The following is a 21,016-nucleotide window of genomic DNA, read 5'->3' on the forward strand; positions in this document are numbered from 1 at the left end:
GGCCATGGGGGATTAAGTTGCAAGTAGCTGGCACATTAATTACGGGTTCTTCAGGAAACATGCAAAGGAGCTCTTTGGGGAGAAGACCATGAATAACACACGCAGTCTGGAAGTAGAAGAGCTGCCCAGGGGCTCTGGCAAGGAGGCTCAGGGCAGGGAGGCCCCAGCTGCCCAGGGGCTCTCAGACACAGAAGCAGGCTCCAAATGGGGCACCCCTGAGCCTGGCCCCTCTGGGACCCTCGGGCTGGCACACACCGCTTACCTCACCTGCTGGTAGGGGTCCTGGCCCCTCACTCTGCCCGATCCTGACCTGCATCACACAGCGTGTTATCGCCAGCCACTTCCCACACTGGCAGGTCTGCCTGCCGTGTCCCCAGCTGGAGCCCAGTGCTGGCACAGCTCCTGGCCAGAGTGCGGCTCCATTCAGGAGTGGCTGACATGCTGAGACCGCCTGGGCGGTGGGAGGAAGGGGCAGTGCAGGGCCGTCACCCACGGCTGTGACCGGGGACCCGAGGAGGGCAGGGCTCCCCCAGGGAGACAGCCCTCCGGCGTCACACCACCCAGAAGCGTACAACCCACCGGGTGCAACGCTGTAAAACACAGCACCTGACCCACCTGACCCTGAGGTCAGGGCGGCTGGGCGGCTGGGGAGGCCCAGGGCTGCAGGGTGTCTTGCTACACAGAAAATCAGCGGGTTAATTACACACCCTATAAAAAGCCGATGTGAGTTAGAGAAGCAGCCCTGCACGCCTGGCACTGTGGAGCTCGCAGCAAATCAGGGGCCGTGGTTTGGGCGGGGGAGGGATGAGGCGGGCGGGGCCCAGGCCCCGCCTTCCAATGAGCGAAAACAGCTGTGAATCTGCAGAAATGGCTTTTATGGAGCTCTGGGTTTTATGGTGTCATTAACGTCCCTCCTGATAGTTAAGGGGCAACGAAATGAAGTCCTGAGGAAAGGATAGGGGCTGCTTCCCTGGGGTGGGGCAGGGGGAGGAGCAGGAAGCAGGGGCAGAGGCTGGGGCTGGGGCTGGGGCTAGGGCGGGAGGCAAGGGTAGGGAGGTGGCCCCCACAGAGGTGGACTCCTCAGGCCCAGGCAGGCCAGCCACCTCCTGCCCCCGGGGCCCAGGGGCCTCATGCCTGAGTCCAGGCTGAGTATGGAGAGTGGAGTGGGAGTGTCAAGTCCCCGGGGGGCGGTTGCTCGGTGCCTGGGGCCCTTCACTCTGAGTGCCTCCCGGCAGGACCCAGAAGGAGAGCGTCTCCCCGACCCCTAGTCCTCAGGAAGTCAGGGAATGAGGGTCAGCTGGTCTCTCCCAGGGCAGGACCCTGAGCATGTGTGATGCTCCCTCCCAATCCCCGCCAGCTTTGGCCCCCTCCCCAGCCCCGCTGCAGGGCCAGGACCACCCTGAGGTGTCTGGCCCCGGGGAGGCATTCAGGATGGCTGGGGGCTGCAGAGGCGCGGGGCATGCATGGGTCCAGCCAGCAGAGGAGGGGGCGGCAGACTTACCGAGTAGCCTCTGCCCGAGACGGCCTGCGTAGAGCTCTGCGGGGAAGGAAGCATAGTCAGGAGGAGGGTCACGGCTCCCAACGGTGGCCCCTCCTCTGAGGACCACCCCCTTGGCCCAGGACCTGAGCCTCCTTCAGAGCCCCTGTTCCTGGGTGCTGATGGCTGACGGGCCACTCCCGGGGCGGTGGGGCATGAGGCCGGGGGCCTGGACAGAAGCCGCAGAGGAGGGCACAGCAGAGCGTCCCAGAGCCCCAGCAGCCTTGCATCTGTGCCTGAGGACCCGTGTTCGGAACCTTCCTCCAGAGACTCAGGAGACGTGGCCCAGCCCAGCAGACAACCCAACAGAGAGGCGGGCAAAGTCACCATGTCCCCTCAGTGATGGGCTCAGCCCTTGGGCACATCTTGGCCCCTTGCAAGGGCCAGGTCCCACCTTTTCACACATGGTTCTACCACCCACGAGAACGGACGGGAGGCAGGCCCGCCCCTCTGTGCCCCCGTGGGCCTACCACTGACCACCCAGCAGCTTCCAGCCTCCCAGGGTCACAGTGTTGCGGGGGTACAGGGGTGGGGGGCAGGCTTCCTGGAAGGGGAGCTGGACGGGTAACCTCGGGGACACGGAAGTGAGATGGCAGGGCACACTGTGGCCACCCAGGGAGGTCCCTTGAGGGAGACCCAACAGCACTTGGTGGGGTGCTCTCGGGCTTGAGTGGGCATTTCAGATGTGCCGGGAGAAACCAGTGAGGAGCTGGGCTTTGCAGGCAGCTGCTTGGGGAGGGGCACTCCACTGCAGGGGGGCGGACAAGGAGCAGGAGAGGGCCACAGGGCGGGTGGATGTGGGGGTGGTGCAGGGTGTGAGTGAGGAGCAGGTGCACAGCCGGGCCAGCGTGGGCTCATCCGGGACCCGCAGACCAGGGTCCAGAGCATGCTAGGCGGGGACGGAGGTCTGGCTGCAGATTCCTCCAGGATGGTGGGTGACCACAGGGGGTGGTGTGTGGGTGGGGGGGTCTCCCTACTGCAGCCTGGACTGCTCAGCTCTGCACACAGCACCCCATCCAGCCTCGGCCGGGGCTCTGGGACCCTTCCTTCCCCAGGCAGACCCTGGCCATGTCCCGGGGGCTCACCCTGGCGGGGGGGCCCCACCCCTAAGCCCTGCTGGCGGGGGCGGGCGGGGTGCTGTAACTGCTCCCCAGCGTGCGCCCTCAGGGCCATCCCTGATGTGCTCAGAATCCGTCTTCACGCGTCCCACCGGCAATTAGAGTCCGAAGTAGGGCAGCCCCACGGCCCCAGACAATTACCAGCCTATTTTCCCATCTTGCGGCAACAGGCTCGGGGCCGGGCAATTAGGCCCTCCTCCTGGCCTCCCCCCACAGGCCGCGCCCCCAGGCCCCTATTGAGATGATAATAAGAGACGCTCACTCCATTCAGAAACCCAGCCCCACGCCTCTGTGCTTCCACAGCTGGGGGTCTAGGAAAACAAAGGCCTCTTGGGGGGGGTCCGGCGCCCCCCTCCTGGGGGACCCCCCCCGGGACCCCTCTCCCCTGTCTTCATCCTAGTCTGCCCTGTGCCCACCTACCCCCAAGTGGCTGTGACCAGGGAGACCCAGGGGCCCTGGAGGGTACCCAGCACGCCTACGGCTGGCCATACCCCAAATTCAATCCTCTGTGTGCTGCCTGGTCATCCCACACTAGGCCCGAGGCTCAGGGGCCTATCCTCTGGGACACTGTCTGTCCCCAGACCGGGACGCCCTCCCTCCCAGCGGCCCCAGCAGGCCCGCCCACCAGGCCAGAAGCACTGCCCGCCGCTGTTCCCACCACGGCCCCACCTCCCTGCCCACTGCCCAGCCAGCAGCACCAGTGGACGAGGGCAGACCCCCAGCTGGACAAGGGCCTCCCCATGACTCCTGCTGGGGCCTCATCCAAGTTCCTCATAGAAACCCCTCCTAGCAGGGAAGTCCTAATTAGTGAAAAGCCAGGCTTTAATGAAGGCAAAATACTAATTGCAAAGGCAAAGCCCTCGGTGAGACTCTCAGGTGCTAAGCACGTGGCCTGCAGTGTCTGCCGGAGGTGGGGGGGCCGGCTGGGGGCACCCGAGGGACCAGGAGCATTTGGCTGAGCAAGCGGCCAGGGCACTCACGTCACTGAGCTGGTCCCGAGAGCTGCTTGTCCGGGAGCTGGTGGCTTCGTGGAGGCTGTCATCCCCACTGTGGCGGTCGCCCCCTCTGGACGCGGTGACCTTCATCTGGGGACAGGGAGAGGCAGGCTCAGCAAACACAGACCCAAGCCCTCTGCCTGTGGGGGCAGGGCAGGGGCACAGCCAGGGTCAGGCTCCTCACCCCTGCCCTGACCTGCTCAGCCACACTGAGCCCCGGGCCACAGCCCAGGGAGAGGGCAGCAGGGGCAAGGCTGTGCAGAGCTAACCATTTACCACTCGGAGAGGGGAGAAACACCCAGAAGAGCAAACGGCACGCAGTGACATAATGCTGCTCTGAGCTCTGGCCTGGTGTCCTGGAGCGGGTGGGCCGCCCCGCCACCTCACTGCGCCAGGGAGCCGGACACTGGGCCTCCACGGCAGACCAGCGGCAGCTCAGCCACCCTCCCGGCACCCACGCCACCACAGTCCCAGGTCTGCACGGCTGGGTGTGGACTGGCCACTCCCCACTGTGTGACCTAGGGCCACCGATAGACCTCTCTGTGCCTCCGCACCGCGTCCAGGATGTTGGCCAGTGTCTCCCGCTTTTCACACAGAAGCCCGGATCGGACGCTTGTGCCCACTTTACAGACGGCTAATCCAAGTCCAGAAGGTTAAGTGCATCCAGAGATCCTGCTCCTCTTTTCCTTCTCACTGGGAAATAACTTCAGACCGCTGCAGGTCAGCCCCGACCCTGACCTCCTGCAGCCAGGGAGTCACCACCCCAACCACGTGGCCCAGGTGTCCTGGGTTCCCCCGCTCACTGTCTGGGGACCCACCACCTCCCGACCCCCCAGCCTCCCTATTCTGGAGCGTTCTCGCAGCCCCGTCCTGTTGGCGTGCGGGACAACCGCAGTCAACGGTTGTGGCCTGGCGTCTTCCTTGGAGCAGACCCAGGTGGCTGCTGACCCCAACACCCTGTGGGCCAGCATGGGGACACCATGGGGCATGTGAGCGTCCTGCCCTCCTCTTCGCCCCCAAGCCTCCCAGCTCAGCGCGGTGCCCACAAGTGCAGGAGTGTGCAGAACCCGCCTCACGACCAGGGTCAGCAAGGTCTGGCCAGGGTCCAGAGCCTACAGCCAGTCCTCCACACCCAGCTGTTTTGTCTCGAGCACCCTTCAGCCTGGAGACCTTGACCGGGTCAAAGGTCAGGATGGGTCGGCAAGGCACACCGGCTATGATCTAGAATATTCCTGAGTCCCGGGGAAACACCCTCAGGACCTCTGCCCCTCCTCCTGCACACCCATGGCAGGCTCAGCCAGAAGCCTCTCTCGAGGCAGCCCCTCAGAGCCCCTGCTCCCCAGGGCCACCCCAGGTCCCAAGATGGGGCTATAGCCCCCAAAAGCCATGGGCCCTGTGTTGCTGGCCAGCAGTGTCCACAATCCACAGCCCAAGGCCCCAGGTGCTAGGGCCCAAGGGAGGCCCAGGCCTCAGCACCACCCTCCTTCTCTGAGGCAGGCCAAGGGCAGGATCCTGGCCCCACTCCAGGCACGAGCCCCCACATCACAGGCCTGTGGGACCCCTGCCTCCCGTGCTCCGTCCTGCTCAGCTGAGCGCTGACCAGCGTGGGCTCTTCTGAGTGTCCCTGAGTCTCAGCTTCCTCACCTCTGCAATGGGGATGCCCGCTGAGTCCCTCACATGTGACGGGGCACATGCGCACATGTGTGTGCGCGTGTGTGAGATGCGTGAGATGCGGTGTGTGCACGCGTGTGCGTGTGTGTGAGATGCGGTTGTCTCTTGAGCCCCGGGCCGGCACCGAGAAGCCACCAGGTGTCGCTGTTGTCACCTGCAGGCTCGCCCTGCCATGGACCCCACATCCGCCCTCCCCCAAAGTGGAGACAACCAGGGCCTGGGGGACCTTCCTTGCTGCCTTGCTGGGGGAAGCCTCTGTAAGAAACCCAGAGCTAGAGTCCAGTGCTTCTCAAAGTGGGGTCCCTGGGCCAGCAGCATCAGCAGCACCCGGGAACTTGTTAGGAACACAAATCTGCATTTTCAGGACCCACCCCAGGCTTCCTGAATTTGAAACCCAAACCATGTGCCATCAGGCCCTCTGGGAGATTCTGCTGTGGCTCAGTTCAGATCCATGGTTTTGATCATTAGTAATCACCCCCATGAGCCCCACACTTGCTGCTAGGGGACAGCAGCTCAGCTTGAGCCCAGGGCATGGTCCCTGCCCCCGGAGCGAGACCCAGAGAAACTGAAGAGACGGGAAAAGACCAGTGCAGGACTGCCATGTACAGTTGTGAAGACTGCTCACTGCACAAGTTTACCCGGTAAGAGGAGAGGGGATGGAGGGGCTAAACTACAACCCACACACAGCTGAGACTGGAAGAGGGAGAATGCCACATTCCACTTCACACAAACAGGCTGTCTCCTCTCTGAGCTGGGCCCCAGAAAGGATGCCTCAGCCTGACTCCTCAGTGGTACCCTGCAGGAGGGGCAGGCTGGGGTCTGTCACCCTTCTCGGGGGACCAGTTTTGGCTCTGAAAGCCCCATTTCCCAGAAAATCCTGTAAAACCAAGTCTTGAGTCATGGGAACCACCCCAATCCCAGACACAATGGGATGGCTGGTCACCTACTTCTGTCCCCAGGCCAGGACCCCAAACAGCCCAAGCTGGGGTTTGGCTATCCTGTAGTGTGCCTGCTTCCCTAGCTGCTCAGAAATGTTGCGGGCCAGCTATGCCGGGGTGGGGTGAGGGATGGCACATCTCTGCTTCCAGCTGGAGCTGGAGAGATGAGATCAGTCTCTGGGCCTTCAAGTCCATCTACACATCGATCCACCTAGCCATCCAGCCATCCATCCACCCACCCACTCACCCATCCATCCATCCATCCACCCACCCACTCACCCATTCATCCATCCACCCACCCACTCACCCATTCATCCATCCACCCACCCATCCATCCATCCATCCAACCACCCACTCACCCATTCATCCATCCACCCACCCATCCATCCAACCATCCACCCACCCACCCATCCATCCATCCAGCCATCCATCCACCCACCATCCATCCATTCACCCACCCATCCATCCATCCATCCATCCAACCACCCACTCACCCATTCATCCATCCACCCACCCACCCATCCAACCATCCACCCACCCACCCATCCATCCATCCATCCATCCACCCACCCACCCATCCATCTACCCATTAGTCCATCCCCACCCCTCACCTACCCATCAACATCCCCATCCATCTACCCGTCCACCTATCTATCCACCCACTCATCCATCCACCTACTCATCCACCCATCCCCCCACCCACCCACTCATCCATCCATCTACCCATCTGTCTACCCACCCACCCATCCACCCACCCATTCATCCACCTGTCCATCCATCTACCCATCCACTCATCCATCTACCCATCTGCCTGTCTACCGGCCCACTCATCCATCCATCCCCTCATCCATCCATCCACCTGTCCATCCACCCATCCACCTGTCCATTCACCCACCCATCTATCCATCCATCCACCCATCAGTCAGTCCTTCTCCTACCAATCCATCAATGGGCCCATCCACCCACCCATCCACCCACCTACCTACCCATCCATCCATCCACACATCATTCCATCCACCCACCCACCTGTCCACCTGTCCATCCACCATCCATCCACCATCCACCCACCTACCCAACGCTTACAGGGTGCCTACGAACTGGCTCTGTTCTGGGCAGCGAACACAAGAGACACACATTCCATCCTCCTGAAGCCTACAAAGAAGGGACGGGCACAGGTTGGCAGGCAGCCGCAAGTACCAAGACACCAGCAGGGCTGCCAGGGAGGGCTTCACTGAGAAGGGGACGGTTCTGAAAGGTGTGTGGCAAGTCAGCAGACTAACAGCAAGAGTGGAGAATGGCACCACAGAGAAAGATGGGCTCCCTGGGGAGGGAGGGGAACCCTAACATGGAGCGTCTGTCGCTTCTGCGGTGTAAATACACCATAGCTGGGTTCAGCTGCCAACAGTCTGAAAACCGGCTTGGACAGTCTTGGAACAATCGGCTTCTGCAAGGTGGCATGCCAGCAGAGCGTGCTCTCAGGCTGGTGGGGCTGGGACTTTGCCTTCTGACTGAGCGGCATGTAGAAATATGGCACTGCCCTCCATCTGGAGGGCCCGGTTATGGCTCTCAGAAAGAGGGGGAGAGAACACTCCCCTTGGACTAGCATGACAGGGCACTGCCATCAGACTATGGGGTTAGGGACACTACTCTCAGACTGGGGCATACCAGGAAAAACCTGGGGTTCTGAGCTCTCTGGCAGTAACAGCAAGGCCATGGCAACTCGCCCAGGAAGACCCCCCTCCCAAGACACCACCCCAAATATCCATCCTTCCCTGACCTCCCCCCCAACAGGGCCCTCCAGCCCAGGCTCCACTGCACATCGCAGGAGGAAGTATCTATCTCCTGGGCTGGCTGCCAAGCACATGAGGCCAGACAGGCAACACGTGGTTCCACTTGGCGATCAGGCCACAGGGGTGGGAGGTGCTGGGGGTGAGGGGAGTGGGTGGCCAGTCCGGAGGATCCTGCTAAGAACGGGCCCAGGAGGTGGGACCCAGCAGTGCCCCCGGGCAGACAGGACTGCCCATGCCTGGTATGCCCCTCGCTCCCTGGACCTCAGTGTCCCAGGTCAGGGCTGTAAACCTACAGCTCAGCCCAGGAAACCCCCTCACGTGTCTCCAGGCCTGGTTGTCCCCCGGGATCCCCTACTACTTGCTCTTTCCACCAGCAACGGGTACACGGTTCCCTGGGGCTCAGGGGGGGTCTTCTGACCCCGCAGAAACTGCACCCCCTCCCACCGGGCACGTGCGGCCACCACCCTCCCCACAGCACATGACAGCAGGGAACGTGGCACAGGACCGCTCCAGCGCCTGAACCCATGGCCGGCAGAGGCCTGTGTGCGAGGCCCTCCCTGGGTGAGCCTGGCTAAGGCTGCCTCAGGGAGCCCCAGTCCTGGGCAAGGCCACAGAGCAAGGCTGTCCCGGGGGGGGCCCTTCATGCAGACAGCGCAAACACTTGGGCAGGCAGGAGCATGAGACAAAGCCCCCCTGCGCCCCCAGCCAAGGCTGTGTGCACAGCCTCTGGGCTCTGTTGTGTGCGCTCAGCACCCCTCTTAGAATGTGAAAAACGGGTCATAGCTAAGCTTGGGTGTTTCAGGCTAGTGTCCCCCAACTGATGGCAGCGTCCATTGGTGAGGTGTGGTCGTGCAGCCCGCTGAGACTCGTGCTGGGAGTTCTTGGGCTGCGCATGGGGTCAAATGCAACCCATTGTGAGGAGATCCTGGTGCCCCCACTCCCCTGGGCTAGCTAACACCTACTCAGGCTTTGGGCTTGGGCCCTGCTTCTTCCAGAAATCCCTCCCAATGCTCTGTCTACTCCTGCATCGACCAGGCTGGGTGAGGGACCGTCCAGGACCCCAGAGCCCCGGGTGTCCCTCTGAAAGTGAAGCAGGATCACCGTCTGGCGTGTCTGTCCCTGACGACCCGGCACAGGGCCCGGCGTGGCGAAGGGGGCTCAGGCGGTGGAACGTCTCCACGGACAGCCTGGCACCGAGGCGCAAACTGCGGCTCTCCGAGGCTGGCCATCCCTCCCACTGCTCCCTGCTCTCCCACGGAGACTTGGACGGCTCGAGGGGTGGATGGTGGAAGACGGACGGACGCGTAGGATGCACCACAGATCATGAGCGATGCTGTTGGGGACACCACCCGAGAAGATGCGTGGCCAGCAGGCTCTGGGGGACACAGCTGTGGGTGAGCCCTGTCTGTGCTTGGTGTGACCCCCCTTGCTAGAGGGACAAGATAAGCCGCCGTGTCCGGCCCCCAGAATCCTATCAGAGTGGGCTGACGCGGGGCCCTCGGGGCTCCATCCGGCCTCCGTCACCTGCTTGGTCGATGGGAACCTGATTCAAGCCACCCACAACCTCCTTGTGCCTGCAGAAGCCTCCTGCTCGGCGGCTGCCCGTCACTGCCAGCACTAGTTCTTAAAGACACGCATCAGTTCATGCCCTGCGCTGCTCCCAGCTCCCAGCAGCGCCTGGGCCCGAGGCCCCCCGTCCTGAGTGCCAGGCACTCGGCCGCCCCCCGCCCCTCATCTACAGAGCCCCTTCTCCCTTCGGAGGCAGGCCCGCGGGCACCTCCACGTCCCTCCACAGTTTCACACCTGTCTTCCCCACGGGAATGCAAGCTTCGTGAAGGTAGGGACGGTCTTCAGTCTCGTTCCCTGCTGCACCCTGGGGCCCAGACGGGCAGTGACAGGACGCTCGTGCGGAATGGTGAGCGCTGCCCTCTGAGGCGGGGCTGTGAGGACCTGGCAGGCCAGGGGGGCTGGGGGGCCGCAGGTGCCTGACAGCCCGCATCCCAGCTCTCCTCCACCCTCCCAACAGTGCTTGCGCTCAAGCCACCCAGGTCCTGCAGGGCCTGGCTCTCGGTTCCCGTGAGCGAGCGCCCGTCTGGGGTGGGAGCTCAGCACTGGCAGCAGCCGGGTCCCAGCACCCGAGACCCAGCCTGCTGCTGGGGAAGCCGCCTGGGAGGGGGCCCGAGAGGTCCCGAGAGGTCCAGACACCGTTCTATGAGTGGGAGAACTAGGGCCGTCCCATGACAGCCGCGGAGACGCCCCCAGCACTGGGCACAGCCGTGTGAGAAGCATGCGGACGCCCCACCTGACGGACGAGGAATCGGGCCTGAAGGGAGGAGACGTGGGGTCTGAGCCCCCAGCGTGCTCGGCCCAGCCCAGCCGGGGGGGGATGGCAGCGCGACCCTGGAAGCCCCATGCGTCGACCTGGAGCTGCAACCTGGTGTGGGAAGGAGTCGGGGAGGGGCAAGTATCTGTGCAAGCAGGAGCCGCCGCTCTGAGACTGCACTCGGTTCACGCGCTCACCCACAAGCCTGAGCGCGGAGCGACAGGACCCCGCTCACAGCGGGAAAAGCAGGCCCCGAGGGGCCGTGTCAGCTGCCCAAGGCCACACAGCAGGCCAGAGCCAGAGGCCCCCCCAGGACACCCAGTACTGGTGGACGCTGGTGTGCACGGGTGTGGTGAGCAGCACCAACGGCCACCGTGCAGCCCCCGGAGCTGTGCCACGACCCCCACCCGCCTCCCCCAGCACCTGCCTCTGCCGGGCCCGGGTCACACGGCCTGGCCGTGAGCGCACACAGCTGCACGGGGCGCGAGGCACCTGGAGAGGGGAGCTGAGGGTCGCAGCCAGAAGGAAGGCACGTCGGGGCAGGAGGGGGACTCAGGTCACCAGGAATCGGGCTCTACTGAGGGCAGAGGGGGAGGGCATGCTCAAATGGGCTCCATAGAGGAACCTCGCTCCCTGCAGACGGCCGGGGGACAGAGCCCGGGCGGCCACCACCACCACCGCCTTCCAGGGAAGGGTCGAGGGCAAGGCCACAGGAACGGAGCTGCCTGGGCGTAAACACTGGCCCACCCAGCAACCCGGCAGTCAGGGCAGTCGGGTGAAAGTGCCTCCTGGGTGTGGCCAGTGGGCTCCAGCAGAGGCTGGCGCTCACCCCGGGGGCCTGGGCGGCGGGAGGTCGGCCTCTGGCAGGGCCGTGAGACCGTGGGGACTGGCGTGGAGACGTGCGCGTCACAGAGCTAATTTCCTCAACGGACATGGGCCCACTCGGGTCGTCAGCTTCGTCTCGGTCTGTGGGGTCAGACCGTATTTTCCCCGCAGCCTGCGCACCTCCCCTTGGCGGGCGACTCCCGTGCCTGTCCAGGCCCCTGCGGCGCGGCCTCCTCCCTCTCGGGCCGACCCTGGTCACTGGGGACCTTCATCCCTCATCCGAGCAGCCGGGGCTCTGCGTCGCTGGTGCTTTCAAAGAAACAGCTTCAGGCCTTGCCCGTGCTCCACCGTTTCCTGGTTCATTCACGCCCAGTCTTGTCTGCGTCCTTCCTTCCACCCTCTCCAGCCCCTGGCGGTCACTGGCCTCAAACCTGTCTCCTCCTCCAGCACGAGCACCGGGGTGTGACTCTGAGCGCAGACGATGAACTCTGATGGCCACTTCCTCTGAATTATTTTCTAATGAAATCTCATTTGGAGAGACATTTAGAAGGTGGAAGCCAAGGACTGGCCTTGCGTGGGGGTGGGGAGCAGGGAAAGGCGGTTGCCTGTTTCCGGCGCATCACCTGGGCAGTGGGGGAGGCTTAGAGCTGATGTCTCCTGGCCGGTTCGTGGTCGGCGACGGGGGTTGTGGCACCGGAGGGGAGCTTCTGGGCTGACGCGCTCAGCTCTGCGGGCCGGTGGGGATTCAAACCACAGGCTGGCTGAGCGTGAGCAATGAGCCATCCGGCAAGGGCCGCGAGTGTGAGAAGAGACTCACGGAGACAGGTCACTGTGGACCCTCCGCACCCCACAGGCTGGAAGCCGCGTGCTTACGGAGCACGTGAATGGGCTGGTCTGAATGAAGAAGAGCAAGATACACACCACCTTCCTTCCACTTGCTGTAAGGAGAGGGACAAACGTCCCACCGATAGCACTCTGAACATCGGAGGTTATATGTTAATCTTGTCTCCTGTTCTTGAATCTCAACGTGACCATGAGATGTTCACAACCGTGTGGCTCTCAGCACAAGCCCATCACACAGCTGTTAGACTCCATCTGCGGGCTCAGAACCCCAGCCCTGGGGCCGGGTTCTTGCCAAATCGCCCAGGCAGAGCGGACGGTGGGACATGGACACCGCTTTCCTTAAAGCCCCCTGGTTCTGGCAAACTGCGTGGATGTATGGTGGTCACTGCAGCCTCTGGCCAGGCCAGGAGGGCTGGCCCATTTCTCTGCGCAGCTAAGCTACGGTGCAGCCTGGATGCGCGCCGGCCCCTCTAACTCAGCAAGTGTCTGCAAGAACAGAGCTCCACGGGGCAGGGCTGGTCCACATGGGTCTGGTGCCTCTTCTGCGCCCAGAGCGGCCCCTGGTAACAGAGGTGCTGGCGAAATCCTCGGTCAGCGAGTGGCGGGGCAGTCCAGGGGCTCCTCCGCCCTGGGGCTTCCGCAAGAGGGCAGGACTTGTCAGGACTGCCCTGGCGTTCACCCGAGCTGGGAGCCTGCTCCCAGAGCACCGCCATCGCGGCAGAAGCATACACAGACACGCACACGCACGCAGGCGACATGCACCTCCCAGGAATCCTGGGCAGGATGTCCCAGACGAGCGCTGGGTGAGGCCCGCATAGACTGTCCCCATGCTCAGGGCCCTCCCCTCCCAGGGCTATCTCACCTTCCACCAGGTGCACCCTGAGGGGCCTCCTTCCTCCCCGCAAACAGCCACACCCACAGCCACACCCACCATCGTTGCCCTTGCTCCTCGCCGGGCTAGCAGGGACCAGGCATGGTCTCCTCCTCCAGGCCCCATCCGCAGACAGGGAGGTGGAGGCAGGGGGCTTACGCAGGGCAGGCTGTAGGGCTTGAAGGGAGACCCCAGCAGAGCACTGCACCCAGGCTCCCATCTCCATCCAAGGGGTCCCCTGGAGCAACCCTGGGCCCCTCAGACCCACAGCACCCTGAAGGACTCAACCTACCCCCAACCTTCAGACCAAGCTACCCCCATTCTCCCCACGACGGGGCGGGCCACACCCCACCCCTCTGGCCTTGGGGCCACGTAAGCTGCCAGGGCCCAAACCTCTACCCCCAGGCCACACAGGGACCCTACAGCTGTGTCCTTTGGCCAGCAAGGTGGCTCATGACGTTGGAATGAGCCACCAACATTTCAAAATCTCCAAATCCACAAAAAACCCCACATTACTAGCCGCTCTCAGAAACCCCCAAGATCTGGCCACACAGGACCCTCGTCCCCTCATGGCAATGAGGGTGGCAGCGGCCCCCAGGACGTGGCACATGTGGTCTGGCCCCCCGATAGCAAGTGGGTGCCTCCCCTCAGGCTCCTGCCACTTCAAACCCAAGGCCAGCTGTGGCCCCAGGGGGCCCCTCTGGGCTCAGATGTCTCGGCAAGGAAGCAGGCAAGGAACAGCGGGGGCCCATGGGCACCATGGGGCTCGATCCCGGTGGGGCCATTCTGGAGGGGGAAGGGGTGGGCCCGGCACGGGGGGCTGCAGGCTCCCACCCTCTCCCGCTGACCGGCGCCCTGTCAATTCTGTCTCCCCCACGTGGGCACTCAAGTGCCAGGGCCACACTCCCAGAGCAGAAGGGCCTAGAAACGCAGCGCCAGCCCACACCTGCCTGGCCGGCCCGAGCACCTGCACAGGACCCAGAAGGCAGAGATCCCAGCACTGCCCCTCCGGTCGGGAGGAGGGAGGGGACGGTGGGCACAGCCGGAGCCCATCGCACGTCTCAGAGGCGCCTCCTGCAGCACCCAGAGAGGGGCCCCCTCCCGAGCAGCGGCTCCGAGGGACACAGCAGGACGGCCTGCTGGGTGACTACGGCGAGCGCGGCCCCCCGAACGCACACCACAGCACGGTGAGCCGTGTCCAGGCCGTGCACCCCTCCCTGGGCGCCCCCTCCCCGGCTGCTTTCCCGATGCTCGGCAGGAATGCAGCGAACAGGCGGCAAGTCCAGATGCGCAGAAAACCACTTGTCGGAATAAATCACTTCACGTATGACACACACTCACTGATGCTGTCATAAAAATAATGGCACGGCACTTTTTATTTTCTTTAATCGGAAAAATAAGCCCCGCGTTTCGGGAGACCCTGGTGAGGACCAGATGCCCGTGAGCCCTGCTGTGGGCGCTGGGCGGCCCCCACACCCAGCCAGTGGGGACCCCAGAGGGCCAGTGTCCTCATGAGCAAATGGGGTGGGCGGGGGGGGCACCTCCAAGCCTCCACGAAGAGGGTCAGCACTGGAGTGGCTGTCGCGGCTCAGTGACACTAGGCACACAAAGGGCTGCCGGGAGCCCAGCCAGGGCACCCCCAAGTGGCTGATGCGGCTGTCCAGAAGGGGCTGCAGCCCCCTTCTCCAGAGACCCTCAAATTCTGGAGGGTCAGAGCTGAGCTCTTGCCTTATGCCCAGGACTCCAGGAGCACCAGTGTGGGACTGCCCTGAGCCAGGGGTCTGGGGTGAGGAACGGGCGACCCCTCGGCATGGGTCTGGGATGGGCGGAGGGCAGAAAAAGCCCTGTAGTGTGAGGTCTGTCCCGACAGGGAATGTCCTGGGGGGCCAACAGCTGGACAGCTGCACGGGCTGAGTGGGAGGCCAGGAGGAGGCATTCCAAGAATGGCCCCGGCCCTCCTGGTCCAGAGCTGGGGGGATGGGAGACTCTGCCTCCACTTCAGTCCCTAGCCACTGGGGTGGAGGCAGAGTTGGGGGGGTGGGGGGGAACACCTTCCTGTCACCAGCAGCTCCTACTTGGCCACAGACAGCCCTGAGTGCCCCCTGTGTCCCCTCCCTGCCTTCACAGAACCCTGGAGATGCACACACATCCTCGCCCTTCACCTGAGGGGAGGTGAGCGGGACCTGTGGCCTGGCTCCAGCTGGGCCCACATTCTGCCTAGGGGCATGGAATGCACACTGGCAAATGGGTTAGGGCCCAAGGAGCACGAGGCCTGAGCTGGCACCCCCCACAACACGTATGCACACACACCACATACACGCACCCACACCCGGGCTGGGCGTGCACAGGCTCTGACATACAAGGACACGTGGGCACTTCAGAGGCACAGAGAGACACTGAGGAAGGCCTCCAATAAGCCCGAGCCCTTGGGGGCAGCCGTGTCCACTCTCCTAGGAGCGTGCGCATCCCAAAGTAGCTGACACGATGGGGGCAGGCATGGCAGGGAGGTGGGAAGACGCTGGGGGTCCTCTCCTCTCTTCCTGGTGCAGGTGGGCCTCAGCCTGGTAGCGGCCCTGCAGGGGCTGCCTCTGCTGAGCCTCAGTTTCCAACCGCAAACAGCCCGGCCTGTCTGGAGAAGGCCTCTGGCCAGGCTGGCAGCACATCTGCCCAGCACAGCCACACCCAGGGTGGCCTAGAAAACGGGCATCAGGCTCCAGGACTCACAGACGGGGCCTGGCGGGCCACCGCAGGGGTGGAAGATCGAGTCCGTCGTGACCTCAGGGGCCTGCAGGGACGGCCCAGTGCCAGGAGTGAGAGCTGCGGCTGATGGGCCCGAACCAATTCCAGCAGTGACCGCCGTGGCTGGCTCGGGGGCCCCAGGAGGGGCCGACGGGGCGGGGCTGGCCGGCCTAGGAGCGACGGGCGCTCAGGGATGGGGAGTAACGGCTGGGGTTTGCAGGGCTGGCTGGGACCCAGAAGGGACTGCAGGGGCTGGCAGGGCTGCTCGGGGCCCAGGAGTGGCCGCTTTCGTCGGCAGGGCTGTTCTGGGCCCAGGAGTGGCCGCTTGGGCGGGTGAGGCTGTTCTGGGCCCAGGAGTGGCCGCTTCTGTTGGCATGGCTGTCCAGGGCCCAGCAGTGAAGGTTTTGGGGGGCCAGGGTGCTCTGGGGCTTCTACTAATTGCTGGGGCTGGCTGAGGCCCAGCAGTGACCCCTGGGGGCAGCTGGGCTGGCCCAGAAGGGACCTCCGGGGCTGGCAAGGGGCTAAGAGAGTGCGCCGGGGGCAGCAGCACTGGACTGAAAGTGAGCTGGCGGGTCGGCGGCGTGGACGCAGCAGGAGAAGTGACTGCGGGGGCCGGCACCGCTGTCCTGAGGATGCCCTGCTGGGCTGGCCACGGAGACAGGGGGCCACCCACGACCGCACGGGCCAGCAGCGGTGCCAGAGGGCCAGCAGAGAGCGCAGGGGCCGGCAGAGGTGGCATGGGGCCAGCAGGGAGCGCAGGGGCCGGCAGCGCTGCCAGGGGGCCAGGAGGGAGCGCAGGCGCCGGCAGCGCTGCCTAGGGCCTAGGAGCGCCCAACGTGGCCGGCAGGGCTGAGCCAGGAGTGACTGCTGGGGCCGGCAGGGCTGCTCTGGGGCTGGAAGCAGCCGCTGAGGCCGGCAGGGCTGACCCGGGCCCAGAAGTGACCGCCGGGGCTGGCAGGGCTGTCTTGGGCCCAGAAGTGACCGCTGGGGCCAGCTGCGCTGACCCGGGAGTGGCCGCTGGGGCTGGCAGGGCTGCCCGGGGTCCGGGAGAGCCCGACGGGGCTGGCAGCGCTGACACGGGGCTGGGAGTGACCCCTGGGGCTGGCTGGGCTGGAGCTGCTGCTGGCGCTGGGCCGGGCCGTTCTGGTCCCAGTGGTTGGCTGGGAGCGGCCCCCCTTCTGGGGAGCACACCTGCATGGAAGAAAGAGCACGTGTCCACCTGGGCAGGTGTGCCTGCAGACCCCCCAACCAGCCCGGGCCCCTGAGACATGCTGCCCCCTCACCAGCAGCCCAATCCCCAAGGGAGTTGAAAGTGGAGTGTGAAACACCAAGAAGAACCCCTCTCTGAAAAGAAGGCGCATACCAGTGAGTCCCTGAGGAGGAAAGCAGCTGCAGGGCTGAGCCGGCACCTGGGATAGAGCCCCACGCTCTGGGAGAGGGCCCCCCAGTCCCAGTCTCCCCACCCTACCCAGCTGGGCTCTGGTGACAGCAAGGATGGCCCCTCCCACCAAGGGCCCGTCTCCCAGCTGCTGTGGAGGGAGGCCCCTGGGCGGGGCTGCTCCCTGCACCGGGGCCCCTGACCACGAGTCACGTGACACACCCCCCCTCACAGATACGCTGTACCCTACAGAAGATCAGCAGATGGAGAACACCCAGTGCTGAGCCCGGCCCCCACGCATTACAGACACCCTGGACACCCCGTGGTCGGCGGAGCCTGACAGACGCAATGGGGAAACGGGGCCAGCCTATCAGCGGGTGCACCCTCCTGCCCCAAGTACACGCTCCCCCACCCCCAATCCCTGGGCTCCCAGCTTGGCCTCTCTGGCTGTGTGACCCACCAGGGGAAGGTCTCCTGTCTGCTCAGGACCTGGGCTCACGGCGAGCGGCTGCCTCGGGCGCCAGTCCACATGTGCCCCATACCCCACGCCCAACAACGATGGAGCACGTTGCCAGGCAGGCCCAGATGCCGACGGTGGTGTCCAGGTGCTGGTGTGGCCCCGAGGGCACCCAAGGGAGAGGGCACAGAGCCCATGGTTCTGAGCGGGGCAGGGCCCAGTGCTCACCTGCTTGGTGGGCTGCAGTGGGACCTTCTTCTTCCCCCGGTCGCAGGCAGGCTCCAGGTCCTGCTCGGGACTGACGATCTCCAGGGGACGCCCATTCTCACTTGGTTCTGCGGATGGGCAGTTCTCTGACTCGCGGGGCTTCTTGGCAAGGCGACGTTCCCATTTCTCCTTCCGCTCATGTGGCTTCAGGGCCATGTCCTTCTGTGAGTGAGGAAGGACAAAGCTGGTTAGTTGGCAGTGACGTCAGTGACACCATGGAAGACCGTGCCCTGAGGGCGGGTCCCTGGGCATGTGACAGCACCTACCTGGAGTGCCAAGCACCACCCCCTCCCCCGAGTGGGCTATCAGGCCGGACTCACGCCTCAGGAAGACGGGCAGATGGGTCAGACGAGTGTGGGTGGGCCTGTCAGGACTGGGGGGCTCAGAGAGTGATGTGAAAACACAGCTGGACCAGCAGCTGTTTCCCAAGGGACCCGAGCCGGTCACGGGGGCCCCTACTCCGTGGCCCAAAATGCAGCAAGTGCCGCACTGGCCTTTCTAAGGGTGTCCCTCCGATTCCTGAGTTGAGGGCCATCACCACAGCAGCTGACCACTGCCCCTGGTCCGGAGCCACCCATAGGTTCCTCTGCCCAACTCCATGCAGCACGGCATCCAGCCAGCTATGCAGAACGTCAGGGACCCTGGACCCCCTCCCTAGGACAGGGACCTGTGCCCATCTTGCTCACAGCTGCACCTGGTCCCAAAGCAGGGACTGACACCCAGCGGGGGTTTACTGAGCATGCCCTGCTGTGCCGATGCCAACCGCAGCAGAAGGGTGCCCGCAGCACCAAGCACAGCCCCTACTATGCAGAGCCGGTCCTGCCAGTGAGCCGAGCCCAGGAGAAGCTGCATTTACTGGCGGTGGCCAGCCTTGTGCTTGGGCCCATGGAGCAGGGTGGGAGGTACCATCTCCACTGGCTGCTGAAGACGAGGGAAGGACCCACTGGGAAAGCATTCACGCAAGGGGGAGGGGAGGAGAGCCTGAATGAAGGTGATGCAGTGGCTGAGGTGCGCCCCCACGTCCCAGGTGATACCCTCACGGCCCCGCAGGAAGTGCTTCTTGAGAACCTGAGGGGTGACTGTGGCAGCCTCTCCAAGGGCTGGCCTCTGTGCTCAGCTGGGCACCTGGCCCCCCAGCCAGGCCTCAGTCCACCTGGGCAGGTGGCAGGGAGAACCAACGTCCCAGTCTGCTGTGGTCCCCTGGCCTGGCGATGGAGACGGGGACACGCTGTGCTTGGCAGGTGAGGTCCTCCGACCTCGCACTACACGCCTCCTCCTGTCTGTGCGAGGGGCCCACAATCCCCAGAACTAGTAAGGTGCACCAACATGGCTGGCCAGACTGGCACTGCCCTTCCAGGCCCGGAAGCCCCCACGACTGTCCTGCTGTGTGTGACCCCACAGCCTGGGCTGGGAGCAACCGTGCGTGGCTGCAGGCCGCACCTGGGGGCAGCAGCAGACTCCTCCTCTCTGAGGGTGGACATTCCACACTCCCAGGATTCTCCCGAGGGGCCCACACCACAGTCACACAGACGGAGGACAGCCCCACCAAAGCCTCTCACCTCTGATGTGACACTAAGGGCTGGAGTGTGCATCCTCCTGCATGAGGAGGGGTTCACCCTGCATCCCCACTGCCTCCCCAGGGCTCACTGAGGGGCAGCGGGAAGGGAGAGGGGAGGTTGGGCTGGCAGGGGCGCCTGCCCTGGGACATCCGCAAGGTTGGGAACCCTGCCTTGCTGAAGCTGTTCAGCTTGGAAGATGATGGCCAGCTTGGCCCATGCCACGTGGCTCTGCCCGAAGCTCCACAGGCTTCTGTGAGGGCAGCAAGTGGACCCTGACTTCTCAGACCACACTGGCCTTCTGGAGTATCAGACCCCAGGGACACCCACAGGCTGCTGGCATTTCGGTGGCTGCTCCTGGAGTCCCGGTCAGATGAACCCCTCAGAGCCCTGGCTCATCTCAGCCCAAGGGGGCCGCCCCCCCCACACCCTGACATCGGAACCCCTGCTCACTGTAAGATCTCCCAGCCCCTGCCCTGCCTATGGGTCTCAGGTCGATTCCAGACTCGGGGTCCCCCACCTTTGCGTACACAAAGCTGGCAGCAAACACTGACCAGCCAGCTCAGCTCCAGGCGCCAGCAAGCAGCTCAGAAGGCAGCTGGCTCAAGCGGACACGAGGGCAGCCCCAGCTGGGAAGCCCAAGGGAAGGGGCTAGGTTAGAGCCTCCCATAGAGGAGCGGCAAGTGCGGCAAGTGCAAACAGCCCGAGGGGGCGAGGAGCTCCATGCTCCCTCCCTCCCTCCCTCTCTCGTGCCTGCTTCCCTGGCTCCATTAGTCAGCACAGGGCCACAAGCCTCCCTGTGGAAGGGAATCGGGGCGGTCCCTCCAGTGATGAGAACGTCCTGAAGACCGCAGCTCATTCTCCACTCTCCACATGCGGGCACTTGATACTTACTGACGCCCGGTGCTCCCAGGACACCCGAGTGCCATACCCCCTTTCAGACAGTCGGTCACTCTTAACTCATCGCTTTCAGGCCTCCTGCCCTGCTTGAGGGCCAGTCTTGCTGCTCACAGGCTGGTCCCCCCACACAGGCCCTAGACAACACGGAGGCCCCCACCGCCCCTACCTCTGCGCCCTGGATGCTGCCACCCAACTGCAGGCCGCAGCACCTCACCACCTACCCTCGGGGTCCCTTCCTGGCCCCAGCCCCGCATTATGGTACAGAGGGTAGGCCCAGCAGACTGTGCTCAGAGGCCCGCAGGGAAAAACCAGAGCAACATGGTGTAAAGGGTGGACCAGCTTTCCAGAGAAACAGACCAGCAGGACGCCAACACACAGACAGCCTTCCTCTGAGGAGCTGGCTACGCAGGTGTGGGGCCCAGATGCCCCAAGATCTGCAGGGGTACAGTTCTTCCCAGGGCTGGGCAAAACCTCGGTCCCAGCTCAAGGGCCCAGGCAGGAGGAGCGCTTTCCTCCTTGGGGGAGGGTCTGGCTTTCTGCTCTGTTCAGGCCTTCAGGGGATTGGGTAAGGCCACCCACACGCTGGAGGGCCACCTGTCTCACTCACTTTACAGATTTAAATGCTAAAGTCATCCAGAAAGACCCTCACAGGTACCCAGAATGATGTCTAACCAAACGCTTGGGTCCCTGGGGGACATGGGCCCCGCCACGGGCAGGTACAGACACTATTTGGAGCGCATGCGGGCGTGGTGAGGAGGTGGGAGTTTGAGGCGCCCCACACGCACGTGGAAGCACATGCGCAATGCTC

General features: G+C 64.2%; 1 protein-coding gene across 3 annotated transcripts in view; it reads right to left on the reverse strand.

Moving 5' to 3' along the window:
* FBRSL1 (fibrosin like 1) overlaps nt 1-21,016 on the reverse strand; it is a 62,804-nt gene that overhangs the window by 27,821 nt on the left and 13,967 nt on the right. For 2 of the 3 annotated variants that reach the window (XM_035016782.1, XM_035016783.1), the window contains exons 2-4: nt 17,714-17,914; nt 3,636-3,740; nt 1,502-1,537 (exon numbers count right to left, since the gene is read on the reverse strand). In XM_035016782.1, coding sequence (XP_034872673.1) covers nt 1,502-1,537; nt 3,636-3,740; nt 17,714-17,908 — 336 coding nt within the window. In that variant the 5' untranslated portion in view covers nt 17,909-17,914. Of the gene's footprint in view, nt 1-1,501; nt 1,538-3,635; nt 3,741-14,184; nt 16,842-17,713; nt 17,915-21,016 lie in introns of those variants that run through there. The other variant, XM_035016781.1, reaches the window with a different exon arrangement.

The sequence above is a fragment of the Mirounga leonina genome, unplaced genomic scaffold (assembly GCF_011800145.1).
Source record: "Mirounga leonina isolate KUSES-001 unplaced genomic scaffold, KU_Mleo_1.0 Mir_171, whole genome shotgun sequence".
Classification (NCBI taxonomy): Eukaryota; Metazoa; Chordata; class Mammalia; order Carnivora; family Phocidae; genus Mirounga; species Mirounga leonina.